The 16,758-nt window shown below is 35.9% G+C and overlaps 1 protein-coding gene across 5 annotated transcripts in view; it reads left to right on the top strand.

Moving 5' to 3' along the window:
- Window positions 1–16,758, top strand: part of SUGCT (succinyl-CoA:glutarate-CoA transferase) — a 338,149-nt gene that overhangs the window by 140,249 nt on the left and 181,142 nt on the right. For all 5 annotated transcript variants that reach the window (XM_076332286.1, XM_076332284.1, XM_076332285.1 and 2 more), the window contains one exon: window positions 3,291–3,393. In XM_076332286.1, the coding sequence (XP_076188401.1) occupies window positions 3,291–3,393 (103 nt within the window). The remainder of the gene's footprint in view (window positions 1–3,290; window positions 3,394–16,758) is intronic.

The raw sequence follows: 16,758 nt of genomic DNA, 5'->3' as shown, positions 1-16,758 counted from the left end.
TGTAAGTGCTATTAAAAATTATATTTAGATGGAGGGAATGATACATACAGGTTCGCAAAAAAAAAAATAAATTCAAAGCTTGTGCAGCTGACATCAGAGAGGTAAACTTGGGGCATTTTTTATCCACGCCTTATCTTTTATCAAATCTTGAAACAGTATTTCTCCCTTACTGCTGTACAACAAATATTTCAATATCTAAACCACAGCTGAATGAACCAAATAGTTGCATGCTGTTGCTCTCAGAATCTGAATAATAGACCTTCATTGGCAGTGGTGATGTTCTGTGTTGTTTTTAAACAGTTTGCTTAACAATATGCTCTCAACAGCCTCTTTTTACCACAAAGAAAGGAAGCTATTCTACATCAGATTTAGGTCAAGAGTTTCAATTTCAAGAGACAATGCTGTCTGTCTCCTTTGAGGGTGATAGAATGTGGGATTTTACATCTTTGATTGAGTTTAAAGCTTTTAGGAATTCTCTCCAACCACCAATAAATAAATTAATAAGTAAGACTAAGACAATTGTTAGGTCCATTCAAAACAAGTATTTTTAAAACAGAACATCACTTGTTTTCTGCAAAATTGTGGTAATTTTTTTTGTCTGTTACATAGGAAGGAAAAATCTCAGCAGAAGCTAAAATTTCAGAAATTCATACACCCCATAGAAATTTTGCAAAACATGCACTCACTTCACTGTCTATTGAGTCACTCATAATGTTACTGAAGAAGAATGTATGTCTTGAAAATTATTCAGATTTGCCATGACATCAGGAAGTAGCATGCTGATTATGCAGATGTAGATAATTGACACTCCTGTTGAAAAGACTTCATTTTCAGACTATCCTTTAAATCCAAAAGTTGTTTGTTTTTTTAAACTCAGGAGAATATTTATAAACTCTGTCTTAAAAGGAAGTACAAGGAACATAACATAGCAGGGCTTATTCATTACTAATAGATCAAGGGAATGATGATATAAATATTAAGAATTACAATAATTTCTTAGTGATGGTTTTCAGCACCAAAGTTATGATGCTGAGTCCAAGAGTCCTCTTGCAGATGTGCTGTCTTTTGTTAGAAATGAGACAGTAGTGGAGGTTGAAGTGTCAGAAAAAGTAGTAGCTAAAAAAAGCTTTTAATTTATAAAAAGGGAGTTAGTGGGCCATGAATTATGAAGCATCTCAGGAGGGAAGCGGCTCAGTTGCTAGCAGAGAATCAGCACAGTTTTGTATAAATGGCACCAATAACTGATGGGAAACAGTTTTTCGTGTGAATCATATTTACACTGTGCAGTAGTTTGAGCCCCAAACCTTAATAATAGAAGGCTATGAATAACAAGAATATACGGATTATGAGAATTGTTGCCAAACAGAGACTACTGAAGGGAAATACAAATTATATTTTAGATTAAAATCATGCTTTCCTAATGGCTGCAATCGCTGAGGAAGGACGGTTATCTACCTCTCTGTAGTTACCTTTTTCCCCAGTTTCCTGTAATGTATAAACCGTACCTGGTTCTAGGTATGGTCAGCAATAGAATACTAAATTAGATGGACCCTAGATGTGTCCAAGAGTGAGTGGCATTATCTTTATGGCTGACTACATCTTTACCATGAAATAACTTTAATATTCAATAAAGTGTATAATTGAACAGTGCAATAATCTTATATCTGTTTTCTTTAGAAGTGATGCTTCATTATGCTTCATTTCTTCAGAAGTGATGCTTCATTTTATAATACATGTTGCACTTTTAAAGCCTTTTATTCTGATTTTTCTGTATTATTGCTCCTTCCATTTCTGCTAGTGTTGTTTGTTAACTTCACATGTATTCAGCAGGAGTAAAGCTTCTATTTCTGAGGAAAAGCAGTGCAAAACTTGTGCATTTTCCTATTTATTTAGAGTGCAAAATGCATTGGGTATCAGGATTTATTTCATCAAAGCTTGGGGAAGTCGTTCCTGCACAGGGAGAAACACATTAACTGTGAAGCTTGGTTCCATACCTGTGCCATATACTTACTATAACTGTAACTTGTCACCATCACTAGTTTTTTTTCTTTAGTCTCAAAGTAGCATGAAATACTTTGCAGCCAATCTCTGCATATGTATAAAAAGAAGTTTACAAAGTTTGACTTTGTATTGATTTAGGGGGTTTTGTGCTTTTGGGCTTTGTCTCTGTTAACTTTCTGTCAGAAACTTGGAAGGGGTTTTTTGCATTATAATATGCTAGGAGTAAAGCTGAGTGTTACTGACATTGTTCCGGATAACGCTTAGGAAACTCTGAACTGGTGAGCTACAGAATACCAGTAATTGAGTGTCCCTTATCAAGGTTTCTATTAATTTCATTTTCATCAGGTCTTTAAATTACTTCAGTGTTGTGCATATCATGAATTAGATCTTTCCTTTCTAATAAGCTGGTAGACCTCTGTTATTTACCTTCATGAAATTTAAGATACGATCTCCAAATAAGTTCACCTTTGATTTAGAATCCCAGACAGCTGCAGAAAATACCATCTCTCAGTGACTGGTATTGCTTCAAGAGTGTGTTTTCTTCATGGGTGTAACTCTACCGGGCAGATGAGGAAAGAAAAAGTACCTAGCAAAAGAGGGGAAATAGAGTGGTGCTACCAGTTATGGAATTGAATGCTTAGAAAGAAATAAGCTGAGCTTTTTATATGTGATACAAGGACATGGAGCTCTGTGTTCACCAGCGTGGGCACAGTGTATATATGCTGAACCGGATGTCCTTAGGATATGTTATACATGTACAACAAATAAATATGTAATCAATGTTGTTATCTGACCAAAAAATGTGGCTGTTAATCCTGACATATGTTTTGGATGTAATGCAGGAAAAACACTGTGGTGCTTTACATCAGCTTTTAGTGAGCAGTGTCGTATGTTAGACTCGTACCCACATTATACCTATCTTTTGTTGTTAAATACGTACATAAAAGAAAACAAATGTGAAGCACATTAGTGTAATTAAGGACTGGAGGAAACCCATTGATCCTTATTTGAAACTGCTGATAAATTTAGCTTTACGTCATTGCTGGATTGCTTCAGATGATCAGGTAGAAATAGAAGTCAGTTCAGCTATGTTCTTTCCCCTGCGTCTTTGGGTTTTGCATTTCTGAAGAACACGTGTAGTACATTTTTGTTATGTTATTTACCGCCTGGGAAGAAATCAGTGGGGAAGAGTATGGAAGCAGTGAGAGAGGGAGGAGACATGCTATAGATTTTTCGCAATCTGAAAGCACAGAGTTGAAACCACATGCATGCTTCTTATTTGCTCTTAGGTTTTCAGAAAAAGCAACGATCGAATGGTTGCAGCTCTTTGAAGGTAGTGGGGTTCCATATGGCCCAATCAACAATATGCAGCAAGTATTCTCGGATCCTCAGGTTTGTTCTCACCAAGTCTTTTCTATACATTATTACATGTGTTTTACAAATGCTGAGTAATGACCACTTTTCCTGCCACTCAGACCTGATTTCAGCTACTTTAAAATGGGATTTGAGAGTTACATGGTGGATTGAGTTATATGGTGGATTGAGTTTAAGCTAATAATATGGCATAATAAGAAATAAATACAGATCCTTAAATGAATTATATGCTTGGGAACACAGATTTTTCCATAATGCATTAAACCATAGGTATTCCATGTCTTGTATGGAGTCTGTCTTTCAAAAATGGCTGGTAAAATAGGGAAAGAAACTGTAATATATTATGTAATCGCATTTTGTCAGATAAATATGCAGAAAAGTACCTTTCTTGCTGTCCAGAAGCAACCGATTTTCTGTATGGAGTATGGATAACCAGAGTCTATACTGTTTGAAAAAAATGGGCAACTTTTTGACTGGAAACAGAAAAATGAAGCAGAAAAGTCATATGCAGAAAGATTTTAACCTTTTCTTGGCCTGGTGGCTTCCCTGGCTGAGAACACTTCAGCTTTTTATTTATTCATTTATTTATTTTAAATTTTAAGTCTCTCACTGAATTGCATCTATACTTAATTATAAACAATTTTTTTACTTTTGAGTATCTCTAGAGTTATACTATCTGCATATTCCCTGATCCCTCCCCTTCTCATCCTCTGGCTTATGATGGGTTAAAGGGCCCAACACAAATCGAGTGATACTGTCTTGAATAGTGTAACAGAATATTTTACGGCTATTCTATTGTGTGATGAATCTCCTTTAAACTAATTTCTAATAATGAGAGTAACCAGAAAAATGATTGACCGTTGGAGGAAAAAAAAAAAGCAGCCAATTTTGTGTGTGTCCATGCCTACTGTCAAAAAGTGTTTGTCAGGACTGTGAATACAATTGTAGTCTTTGGGAAAGAAGAACAGGCAAAACAATCTCTATCATAGGGGAATATGTTTATAATAAATATGTTTTTTTATAAATATGTTTATTATATTTTAAAGGTATAAGACAATATTTGTTAGGCTACTGCAAGGAAAGAAGTTTTTTTTCTTAAATAAATATGCTCTTTTTCCCTAAAATGATGTAGTACCATGCTGTAAAGTATGCGTGGGCCAAATTTTTCACTTCATAACTTTCACAGGGATTAAGGTTGGGCTTTGAAGAACATACAGCAAGAGTCTTTATTTTACTCAGAACGTGGTTGACTTGGCTGTACTTGGGGCAACATTGGAAAAATATTCTTTGCTTTTTTTTGATGCTGTGAATTCTAAGAAGTCAGCTCCACTCTGAAAGAGGTGGCTTTTTAAAACATAGTATGTCATGGGATGGCCATTACCTCCCAAATTGAAGAGAGGTTAGCTTGGTTACCTTGCTTTTGTTAGAATTAACCTTAATTTTATTTTAATATATTATTATTATTATAATTATATATTACTTTCATATATATATTATTTTCATATATATATGTCAGGTTATTACCTAACATAGTTAGCCTATCCATAAAAGGTATTACAGTGCTTTGCAGTCAGATACCACCGTATGGCAGGTTTTCCAAAATATTTTCCCATAAAGGGGTATACTGATCTCTTTTTTTTTTTTTTCCCCTCGTGAAACTGTTTGGAAACGTTGTCTTTTCTACACCCTTTTCTGACATAAGTGGCACTCAGACATCATGTTCTTATTACTTTTGGAAATGAAAAGTCAGTATTTGTGGCGATGCTGCATATTATATGTTTGTTTTGTTTCTGGTGCTGCCTGCTTCCTTAAGCATTTTCTCACAGTTATTGTTCTGTTCAAGGGGAGGGGGGGGGAAAAAAAAAGACTGCAGTTCTTTCCTCTTATTTCTTGAAATATGGAAAAGTGTTGACATTTTAAGGTGTTGCTCTTATGGCAAGATATTTACTTTACATCATTTATATAAAATTAAGCCCCCCACTCCACCTTTACATATCTGAGAGGCCATCCAGCCGACCAGCAATTTGGAGAGTAGCATAGTCAGCCTCGTAAGTATATTTTTCTAAGTTCTACACAAATTTTTATTTTGATGGTGAAGACTTCAGACCTTCACAGCTGGCTTCATTGCCCTGAATCACTTATCCGTAGCTTGGATTTAGAGGCTTAGGAACAGTTCAAGCAAAGCTTTTCACTGTTACGTTTCTTCTGAACTGCAGTTTTTGCCGTTGTACCTTGCCCAGTCTCCCTCCACTTGCTCATCCTTCTGCTGCTGTATAGACAGCAGGCGTCTGGGATAAACACACGTGCTTGTGTATAGCTTTGCTTTTTCATAAGCCAGTCTGCAATTTTGGTTTCTGAAACCTCAAAAAGGTTGACAGTTCCCTGAGACTAAGACTAGGGAAGAAGTCTAGCAACACCTGAGAATCTGTAATCTAGGTATCCTCTGCACTATGAAATCCCGGTTACAATGGGGAAAAACCAGCACCCACCATCAACAACATACTGTAATCACAGCAAGATTTTTCTCATGTGTAAAGCTCAACCCAATCATTAAGTATGAGAACTTTGTAATCATTCTTCACAGTGCTCCCATTATAATATGGTGGTATTTTTCAGGCTCAGTTTAGATCAGAAAATGCATTTCTAGGAAAGATGTCACTCAGCTTGCATTTAATAACCTTACTTACTAATACTGTATAACAAGTACAAACAGTGTGATGTAAAATGATTTTATCATAACGCAGTAATCTGCTTTTCATAGTCATTTGCTTTCAACCATTGCAAAGACCCTGGAAGAACATCAAACCAGGTGATACTTCAATATATACAAACTCTAATCTACCTCTAATAGATTATACCTAGGTTTTGCTAACCTCTTCCATTTTGGGCATTACCAGCAGAATTGGATCTAAACACAATTCCATTTTTTAACTTCATTTTATTGCCATTGTCTTCTTACTTGACCTATGGATTTTAATATCCATAATGCAACCAACATTCATTGTAAGTGCAGTCTCGCACCATTAGCGACCAAGACGCACTGCATGGACGTCAACAGTTGTCAAAGCATATGCCAGCTCAACTGTTAGCAATGCTGCAAAGGGTGCACTGGACTGGGACCAGCCAAAGACAGAAATCCGGGGAGGGGGCTGGGATAATGCAAGGGAGGAATAGAAGCAGGTCTGAGGAGATAGGAAAGACAAGTAAAGGAGATGACTGAAATGGTCTAATGGAACTTAATCAGCTACAGGTGGGTCGTGTTTTCAAATTTTATTTTATTTTAACTAAAAGGACCTCAGAACTCTGAAGGCCAAGAGTGGTTTGTATAACTTCTTCTATAAACTGAGATAAAACAACACATTTTTGATCCCAGGACATTTTGTTAATATCATTAGCAGCTTCAGTCATACTCCAAGTGAGCTGCCAAAAAACATGAAATTTTTTACTAAGTTGGAGTGCCAGGTGATACTGTTTTTTCCATGAATGGAGTGAAAGGTCCACTTTTCCCACTGATTATAATCTTTTATTCATTTGTGAAGTTAAAATGAATGCCACAGGCATTCGTACTGCTAAGTCAATCAGTCTGTGGATAGAAGTGTGTGTGTACTTGTGCATGTATGGATAAAAAGGCCGAGAGAGGGGAGCAGATTCACTAGTTAAGGGAACAATTTTCTTAAAAACGAGAGGGAGGAAAGAATGTTTGTAAAGTTCTTACAAACTCTTAAAAGTACAGTATAGACTATTTTAATGAAGCTTTTTACAGTCAAACTTTTTCAAGCTATTTTTTAAAAATGTGTTCTCTTAACCAGGCCAAGATAGTACAAACATTAAAGGAAATCTTTAAAACGTTTTAAAAACTTACTAGTGACCTCAGTATGGTCCCATTTAACATACCCTGGGGAACATGCGTATGAAATACAATGTGGTTTGAGGTTTTCCAAACAAAACAAACTTAAAAGAGAATACCATTTTTAATAGAAACTATTCAAATTCTCCCAGAAGATAAAACAAAACAAAACCAGGTACGGACTGTACTGCAGCTAAGTATGAAAGAACAAAGATCTTTGCTGGTTAAGTGAGGGGACTAAAGGGGTTTTTTGTTTCCTTTAAAACATTACCCTCCCCTTTTTCACAATGTAATTTCTTTCACAGTTCTTATACAGTGTTACTACTTTAATTAAATGACTGGCATATATAAGAAGCAACAAAACAACCCAGAAATATTGTGGGCAGTGTAATACGTTGTTTGTTATCTGATGTTCTACCACATTAAATCCATTTATGCTGATGAATTTTACTATATGAATGCTGCCAGCCGAAAATAAATACGAAAGCCATGCAGTGGTGCTTCCCCCCGCCCCCCCCCAACCAGTTACAGTCATACCACACAAGTTGAGTACATCAGGTGTAAGACATCACCCTGATGCATCACTTCTGAGAAATATGGGGAGGGAAATATCGGAGCTGAAATATCACAGCTGGCCCTGATTTCAGCTCCTGCCAAACACCTGCAGACTCTAAAAGGATACCAAAACAAAACTCCACCCTGTGGCAAGAGGCCATCCCTTAACAACCCTTCCCTGACTTTGCATCACTATAAAAATTAATTTAACATTTTTTACAGAAACCTTAGTCTTCCTGTCCCAGAAGGCCATTACAGTTCCTTTAGCCATTTCTCTGAATATGCCTCAGAAAAAAGTGCTGTAAATTGAAGTATTGAAATATCTGATAGCTGGAAAATTACTGATGTTTTAAGTTTATTATTTGTGGAAACTTATGAAGGTGGTAAGTTTTTTTTATTAACCTCCAGATCGTCTCTTATTTTGGAAGTCATTTCACTTGAACACATCCTGGCAAAAATGTCCTAGCATCTGGTAAAAGCTTCTACAAGCAGTGTTGTGAACACACAGAACAGCAAAAGATATAAAGTGTGTTGTGGGTTTTTTTTGTTTTTTTGGGTTTTTTTAAATCATCTTATGCATGGTTGTTGTTGGTTTGGTTTTGTGTTTTTTTTTTTTTTAAATATGACCATGTTTTAATTGTTATTCTTTGCTGAAATAGACTTTTGTGGCCTACTAAGGGTTGTCCCAAGTCGAATGAAATTATATTCATGTCCATAATACTGCAGGGAGTTTTTACATATAGAAGTTTCTGCAACTGAAAAGCAGTTGATGAAGGCCTGAGGTAATACAGTGTGTCTGGAAGTAATTCCTAACAGACAAGAGAAAGAGAGGAATTAAATTTTGCATGTGTCTATTAAGTAAGTACTAAAACTGGTTGGAAATTTTCCGATGGAATGTTTTTCCACTTAAAAATGCCAATTGATTGAAAGTGAAACATCCACACGAAGGCGTCTAAAATTAAATTCTATTTTGAAACAGAAATTCAGCTCTATTCCTGCCTGTCTTGCTGAGTTGAAAATGTGTACTGCCTAGCTTTGATTTGGTGTTTCAAGCCAACTTTTTACTTCAATTCTTAAATTTTATGCAATGAAAAAAAACCCACACCACCAAGCATACCCAACCCTTTAATTTTGTCAAAAGTAGCTCTTTTATACTAAATTACAAATGTTTTCAAGCTTTTGGTCTGTGGGAAATTTAGGAAAGTGGATTCTGTTCTAAAGAGGAAAGCACTAAGGAATGGAACATAGTTTGAAGAAGTGAAATGGAAAATCTAATTCTAAGACTGTTTGTAGTATGCAATTCCCACATATACACAGTTATGCAGGCTTTATATGTGTTGTGAGATAGTTCTATATCCAGATGTTATAGGAATGGCTCAAAATGAGACATCACTTGTATTTTGGTATGAGGAATATTGTAATAGGAAATGGTTTTTAAATTTTGGCTGTAGTGAAATGTGGTCCATGGCTATGCCATGTTTTTGTCTGGCCTGCCTATCTTACAATGATAGTTAGAGAGCTTATGGTGGAGAAGTCTTGAAATATGATGGGGTTCTAAATAAAAATGTATGTTTATATTAATGATAGGCTTTTGTTTGTACACACATTTAATATAAATCTATTGTCTAGATAAGAAAAATAATGATAAAGGAGGTAGTTCAACACTTTTTGTTATGAGGTTTTGTTTTCACTGGCCTATAACTTTGCAGAATTTAATAGTTTGATCTGGAATTTGCAGTGCTGGTTGTCTGCCTAAGTCTGAAGTACATTTGGAAATGTTTCTGATAAAATGATCCACTCGTGTTTGGTAACAAGTTTCCAGAAATCTATTGTCTACTATATCAACATACTCTTACACCTGTTTTTTGCCTGGGAGCTCTGCTGCTTGTTTTTAGATAATTAGTTCTTTTGCAAAGAGACTTGGGCAGAAAGTTGACTGCAGTGTCATAGATGTGCTTTTTTGCTGTCCCATGTTTTTAAGGGTGGGGGAGAGAAGCTGGCTATGACTAAAGAGGAATGGAGCCCCAGACAGTGCATGCAAAAGATAAGTTTTCACCTGCTGCCACATATTCTGGTCCTTTATGTGTTTTGTGAGCCCAAAGGTGTCAGCTTTGTTCTGCTCGAGACCTAGATTAGAAATTGTGTAACTACACTAGATAAAATGGTTAGGCTTTTTCAACACCTGAATTTTGATTTCTAAAAATGTCACAATAAATAAATAAGAACAACACAAACATGAGAAAATTCACCAACAACTTTATTTACTGTAGAAGAACCTCTAATTCATAAGCCCTGTGATATTTTTAAATCAATTAACATCTTTCTGCTGTACCCTCTTCCTGAAGTATGCAGGATAAACTTGACTGTTGAGTAGGAGAGCATTTAGTCTGTCTTGTGAACCAGGTTGTCATCTGTCAGATCCTTAATTCGTTTGTTTCAGAATATGAAAAGTAGCGAAAGAGGTAAAGAGGTTGCAGAAATATGGCTCCATTTTTATAGAAATTGAATGCCAGACAGGAATCTCTTCCTGCATCTGCCACACAGTTCACACATGGTTACTTGTGTAAATCACTCAATCGAAATGTTAAAAGGTGGTCATTAAACATGTGCGCCTCATGTTTTGAGCGCCTGCCTTGTGACACCATATGCTAAATACGTAGCAGCACTGAGTTCTCATGGATGTAAATGAAACTCTTTAAAGTATTCTTTGGTCATTTGAAAATGCTGAAAAACCTAACATAGTGGTTTTACCCTTAGTTTTCTCTGTACTTTGGTTTCTTAGCCATGAAACTGGGACTCATCTAAAAAGCAGTGTTGTAAAGGTGCAGTAGTTATGCTTCTGGAAAGTATAGCTTCTAATGTGAGAGCACCAGAGAAATAACCCTTTGGGAATTTAATTTTTTTTTATTGTGTGATTTGAGTGATATATATTAAAATACGACCTGGAGCTACACCTTAGTTATGAGAAATAAACCCAATTTTGAATACCTTTAACTTTACTGAATGAGGGAGGAGCCTGACAGGAAAAAAGTCAAGCATGCACTTAAAGATTGTGCTGTATTTCTTTTGTGCAAGCAAGCAAATGATGCTTAGTAGCAGCATTTTTAATGTTCTCTTTTAATTTCTTTTAAATGTGTACATCTGTGAATGGTATGTCTTTAGCTAGTGCTATTTGCACATGCATTCCATTGAGAAAAGATTAACATAAGTATTTGTTGGTTATGGAGAGTACTAAGTTCTCAAAAGCATCTTAATAGAGGTCCATTCTCATAAAATACTAAATTGTGTTTAAAAATGACATTGCAGTCGTGGCCATTCAAAGGTACAAAAAGTCACCTAGCCTTTTTGGGCATTCCCTTCTAGAAGAAGACCTGTCAAAAAGCCATGCTCAGGTTTTGAAGCAAAGAGCATAGCAAAAAAACCCTATCTTTGAAACGTCATAGTCTTTGTTAGGCCTTGGTGTTAGGAGTCCGTAATGCACGACCCTTGCACCTCAAACTCTTGGATTAGTTTCTGTCCTTGCAGGATTTACACACTGCTTCCCTAATCTTGCAGCTCATCAAAGTGACGCCAGCTGGTTTCAAAGAATTTGTATTTGGTGTCTCACACTACCAGAGTATGCTCAGGATAAGGCCATCCAAATTTAAGACGTACTGAGCTAGATGATGTGTAACTTCTTAGAAATCCCTCACAGAGCGTAAGCCCAGCTCTCACTTCTGTTCATATAAAGTGTGTAACTGTGGGGTCAAAAGAGAGTTTTTAATTAACCCAGTTGTTGCATTTATCTAAAGTTTGATGAGTGTCAAGTATGTTATATGTATGGGAAGGGGGGAAATACATGTATATGTCTATCCCACCAAGTCTCGCAGCCTGAAGAGAGTTTATATGCTGAAGCAATTGATTCAATTGACTCTTTAGAAGTGGTTGGGTTTTTTTCAGCTGAGCATTCACTGAATCACTGTCACAAAGTAATGGTCAGTTAAAAATAGGTATTCTTTGCTTTCACCACAGTATGTAAATTGTGAGACTATCTATACTGCCTGTTGGTTGCCCAACTCACAAGACCATACCAAATCAAGTAAGAAAACACCATTTTTTGTTTTAAAATATTTGTCTTAAGTAGATGTAGATTCATTTACTAAGCTAAATTTATAGGAGAATCAATAATAAACACTGGCATTGCAGACTAGATTGTAGACATGCTTCAGTATATAACTCCCTCCAACAAAAGGGTCACTTTTAAAATTTCCTACTGTATTTTTATGTTTTCAAAATTAATTGCCACCTTGTCTTCTTGGAGTTCATATGAAGATAGCCTGGATATTTTTTTTTTCCTATCTGAGAGACCATAAGGGCTAGATTTTGTCATAGGTCTTGTTTACTTTTAAATAGATTGGTTTGTAATCAATATAAGTAGCGTGGTGCAACTTTGTAGTGTGAGTTATGTTTTGTAGGCATGAAAATACTAATGATATCCTGGAGAATAAGTATTTGGCATCTTGCACTTCAGAATCTCTCAAATGGTAGTAGCTGCAGATGACGATATATGTATTCCAGTAAGGGAGAAAATAAAATGGAAAATCCAACAACAAAGAAAAAAAAGTGCAGAAACTGTGCAGATCAGGCTTTAGTTATCATTTGATCTTCAGCTGCTTTTCCTGAGTGCTCAACTTAATTTAAAAATCTTAACTCAAGCCATGACCCTGGCCCATCATCCTGAAATTACGAGATTTCCCACTCTCTTCAGCCTAAGTTCATCTTGGAGTCCCACTCACTGCTGAAAAAAAAGTGATGTTTTCAGATGAGATGCTGACATGTTCACTTTGCATTGTACTTATGCTATAACATTTAAAAAAATATACTGTTTTAGTTTTATGCCTCTTACTGACAAGGAGGAATATTTGAGCCATGAAAAGGCAAGTTTGTAGGCTGAGTAGGAGTGGGTATTTGAAGATTTAGATTTCCAACCACCACAAAAAGGCATTAATTAGTCAGGCAAGCTTTCTCTGTCATTGCCATTTTCCTTCTCGTCTCTGACTAGTTTCATGTAGGTTTCTAGTATGATTCAAGTAGACAGTTTATAAAGAAGCAGGAATTATTTCCTCACTGTGCATGGTCACTGAGGCCAGGAGTGTTATTACCATTGTTTTAAAGAACTCATCCTAAGCTTAAAACTGGCTACAGCATTCGGATGTCAACACTCTGAGCAGCCAGCCACATGTTGAAATTTTCTCCACACAATTTCAATTGGCTACTTAGCAACCGTAGCATTTAATTATAGCAATTTAAAACAGAAGTTTTGTAATTTTGTAGTATATGTTTTAGGGGTAAAACTTCTTTTGTTGGTGATCTCAGGTGTTCTTCAAAACTTTTTTGAAGTCCTGAAAAAAAATCTAGGTGTATTGTTAATTTAAAAAAAAAAAAAAAGCCAAGATTTGATCAGGTTTACAGACAGGCCTTTGGGATGACCCAATTGAATTTTAATTGTCTAGAATGACACCTGAAACACATCATAGCTCACATAAGAGGAAAATGTATTTATATTTTTATGCATGCCTGTAATGGCCTGTTAAAATAAACATTCCTATAATGAAAGAGTCAGTCACCTTAATGTGAAAGTAGTGCATTGAAGATGATTAATGGTAGTATTAAATATGGAGATCCTGACACATTTGAGAGAAGACAAAGAGAAAGATACTTTAGGAATTCTGAGCCAAGTTTAGGAATGGCATGAGAAAGACACAAGGATAAATTGAGATGCCAAAAAGACAGTATTTACACTATGGATCCCAGTTTAATTTCTAAGAAGATACAAGAAGTAAAAAAAGACCCTCTTTAAAAACAACCACCACCCCCACTCCCCCCAAGTACTTCCTCCCTGCTATTTTGATACCAATGTTGCAAACATTGCATTCCTCATCCATGATGAACTGTACGTATTGGCAGTCTAGGTTGACAGATGGATCTGGGAATGTCAAGAGTCAGGCTATGTCTCCTAACAACCTGCGAGGGCCAGTTTGAGGGGTTGCTATTTCCATGAGCTGGGTTTTGGAGAGAAGCTTCCGCCAAATGTAGTCTGATGCTCCCTTGGCGTGGAGCAGCAACTGAAAAGTATCTTCCTGCAGTCCTCAAGTCACACCCAAAGTTAGCATGACCAGAAACACCATTTAGTATCTGCACATCTTGTTCTTTCAGATACAGTATTTCCACAGGGACACAAACGAAAAAGGGAGAAGTTAGGATTTCTCTAATATTTCCTGTGATGCTCAAGACTACCCATTTCTCAAAAACAGCTGAAGTCTCTGTTCCAGTCATCAAGATACAGGCTTTGAGTTTTAGAGAAACTTTGATGTTTAAATCAGTTATGTAATAACAGATTTTGTAAAAAAACAAAAACAAACCCCCCAAAACCAAAAAACTCCCTCTTCTTCCCCATACCCCTGAGAAATCATGAAGTCAAAAGAGAAGAATATTTACTGACAACTGGGGTGTGCAAACCGCCCCCCCCCCCCCCCAATTCCTATGTCATGGTACTACCTTAGATTTAGGGGCTAGCATGTACAGGGTACAAGGAAGTTGTAGACTGGTGTCATCGTTTTCAGAAGGGAGACAGCATCTTTCAGGCTCTGAAGTTATCAAGATATTATCATACTGTTATAATTATATTCATTTCTATTGATACTGTTGGCAGATAAACCTGACTTCTTGTTTGGTACTTTGTACCAAATTCATCAAGATTACAGTCTTGATAAAGGAATCTCTGTTACGTCTCACAGTTCCCCATATAGGTTTGCTATCTGACCTTTAATGTATGCGTCTTACGTAGGAATCGGCCATCTTTCAATGACTTTCTTGAGCTGTTTTTGGATATGTTATTTGTTCATGTTGAGAACTGCAGTAGCAAATTACACTTCCCATTTTTTCTTCTTACATGTACCTTGATACTGAAAAGTGCTGACAGTGTGCAGCGTGCAGATGCTTTATTCCTTCTACTTTCATGTACTTTTCATCTTTATGTATTTTTTCAAACTATTGATTCTTTGTTTTTAACATTTCCCTTGTGAATCTAACATTAAATCTGGAATTTGTGTTTCACTGTCCATACAATGTGTATTTTCTGGATGTAGTATTTGTAGACAACTTACCCTATTGCAAAGTATATTCTAGCGGGAACTTAAGTTATATTGATGCAGTATTCTGGTATTCTTTATTCTCCACCCTAAGTGGAGATACTTTGCAAGGTGAGCCCTATTGATTGTAAGAACTTGTTGGATTTTTCAGTGTTACATCCTGTTCTTAGGGTGTAAGAATATGCATTTAACAGGAATGTATACTTGAGGCTTTTGTAACTTCTGTGTTTCGAAACACATTATTTATGTCCTTAATATAGACTGATTTTTCTTTAATTGCCTTTCTTCTGTCATAAGCTCTCACTCCAGTAAATACGCTGTTACAACTAGTGTCAGTTATAAATATGTGTTATTAAAGGAAGGTGAACATTTAGTGTATCCACAGTGAAATTTCAAAATATTTGGAAATTTAAATAACATATTAATGTCTTTATCCTCTGAATATGTCCTTTCAGAATCTAAAAAACTAAAATGTTACTCAGCCAAACAGCTATTCTAATTGAAATTAAAGGCACAGCAAGACCAGTGCAATGCTAATCAAGTAGATATCTAACTCTATCCTATATTACAAGCAGGTTTATAAAAATAACAGCAAGTTATAGATTCCTTGTGACGCATTTGCTATTGCAAGAGACTTCAAACCAGGCATTTTTCCTATTTGAGAGCAAAATGCAAACGTTCACTCTCACTGTGTACATTTTACTTCTCTTTTTAGATGAGTGATGGAAAAATAAACATGAAATGAAAGCATGTGGAAATAGTTTATATCTTTACAAGTCATCTAGGAAAGGGTGTAGAAAGAAGTGTTACTGTCATTTCACAACACAAAGCACTTTTTCAACCTTCTTGTCTGTTTGAAGTGAATTTTTGTTTTGAACATACCAAATTCTGTGGATACAAACCTTCAGCTGCTTCAAAAGGAAAGGCAGATGTACTCATCATACTGTAGGTGTACTCTCTTTGAGATTATTGCCTTTGCATCAGTTTGACCTGTGTCAAATCAAAGGAGCAAAAAACAGTGCTGCTATCGTAGCTGAAGTAGCTGTCTAACTGACCATCTAAATAATCTCAGAAGTCGGTAGGGTGATACATGTGACTGAAATTAAGTATTTACTTAGGTATGAATAGGGTTTGTATTTAGCTATGCCCTTAATTAAAAATTAATATAAAATATCAGTATCCAAGCAATGTGGATATTAAAAAGACAACAAGATATATTGCAGAAAAAGCAGTGCGGCTGCTCTACAGATAGCCATTGAGTTTGGTTTGTTAATTCACTGCTTGCTTTTCTCTGATGAAACTGCCAGTAGGTAGGCCAGCCTTTGGGTGGGTAGAAATATACTTCGACATGAGTATTTAACATTAGATCACCAATTCATTTATAGAGGCCACTACTTTTTTGGAGGGGGCGTGGAGAGTTTAGTGCTAATTACTCAGTCTTGACTGCTCAGCAGGTGACAACAGAAGTAACTGAGGATTCATAAATAGATTTTGTTTTTAAAATAAAGTATTTTTTCAAGATTTTTGTCAGGAACTTTTTTTACTGCATTTTGCACACGTTATGTAATTAAATGGGAAGAAATGAATGTTATACCAAAGTATAAAAATCTGTACATAGCAATTACAGGCTTGAAATTTATATGTGTAAAGTGTAATTAGGAATTATTTCACCAATTATAGAATAATAGAACATAGTCTTGTTGCAGAGGAGTCTTGCCTGCTGGTCTGTGTGGTTACTTAGTAAAACATCACGTTTGCCTGAAGTTCTGAAAGAGTCTAAAATTGCATGTAAAATACATTGCAGCTTGATTTAGCTGTGTTTGAAATGATGACAGAGGATGAAAGATAATG

Source organism: Aptenodytes patagonicus, chromosome 2 (assembly GCF_965638725.1).
Source record: "Aptenodytes patagonicus chromosome 2, bAptPat1.pri.cur, whole genome shotgun sequence".
Lineage (NCBI taxonomy): Eukaryota > Metazoa > Chordata > Aves > Sphenisciformes > Spheniscidae > Aptenodytes > Aptenodytes patagonicus.
The sequence above is the reverse complement of the archived record's forward strand: the minus strand, read 5'-3'. Positions and strand labels throughout refer to the sequence as shown.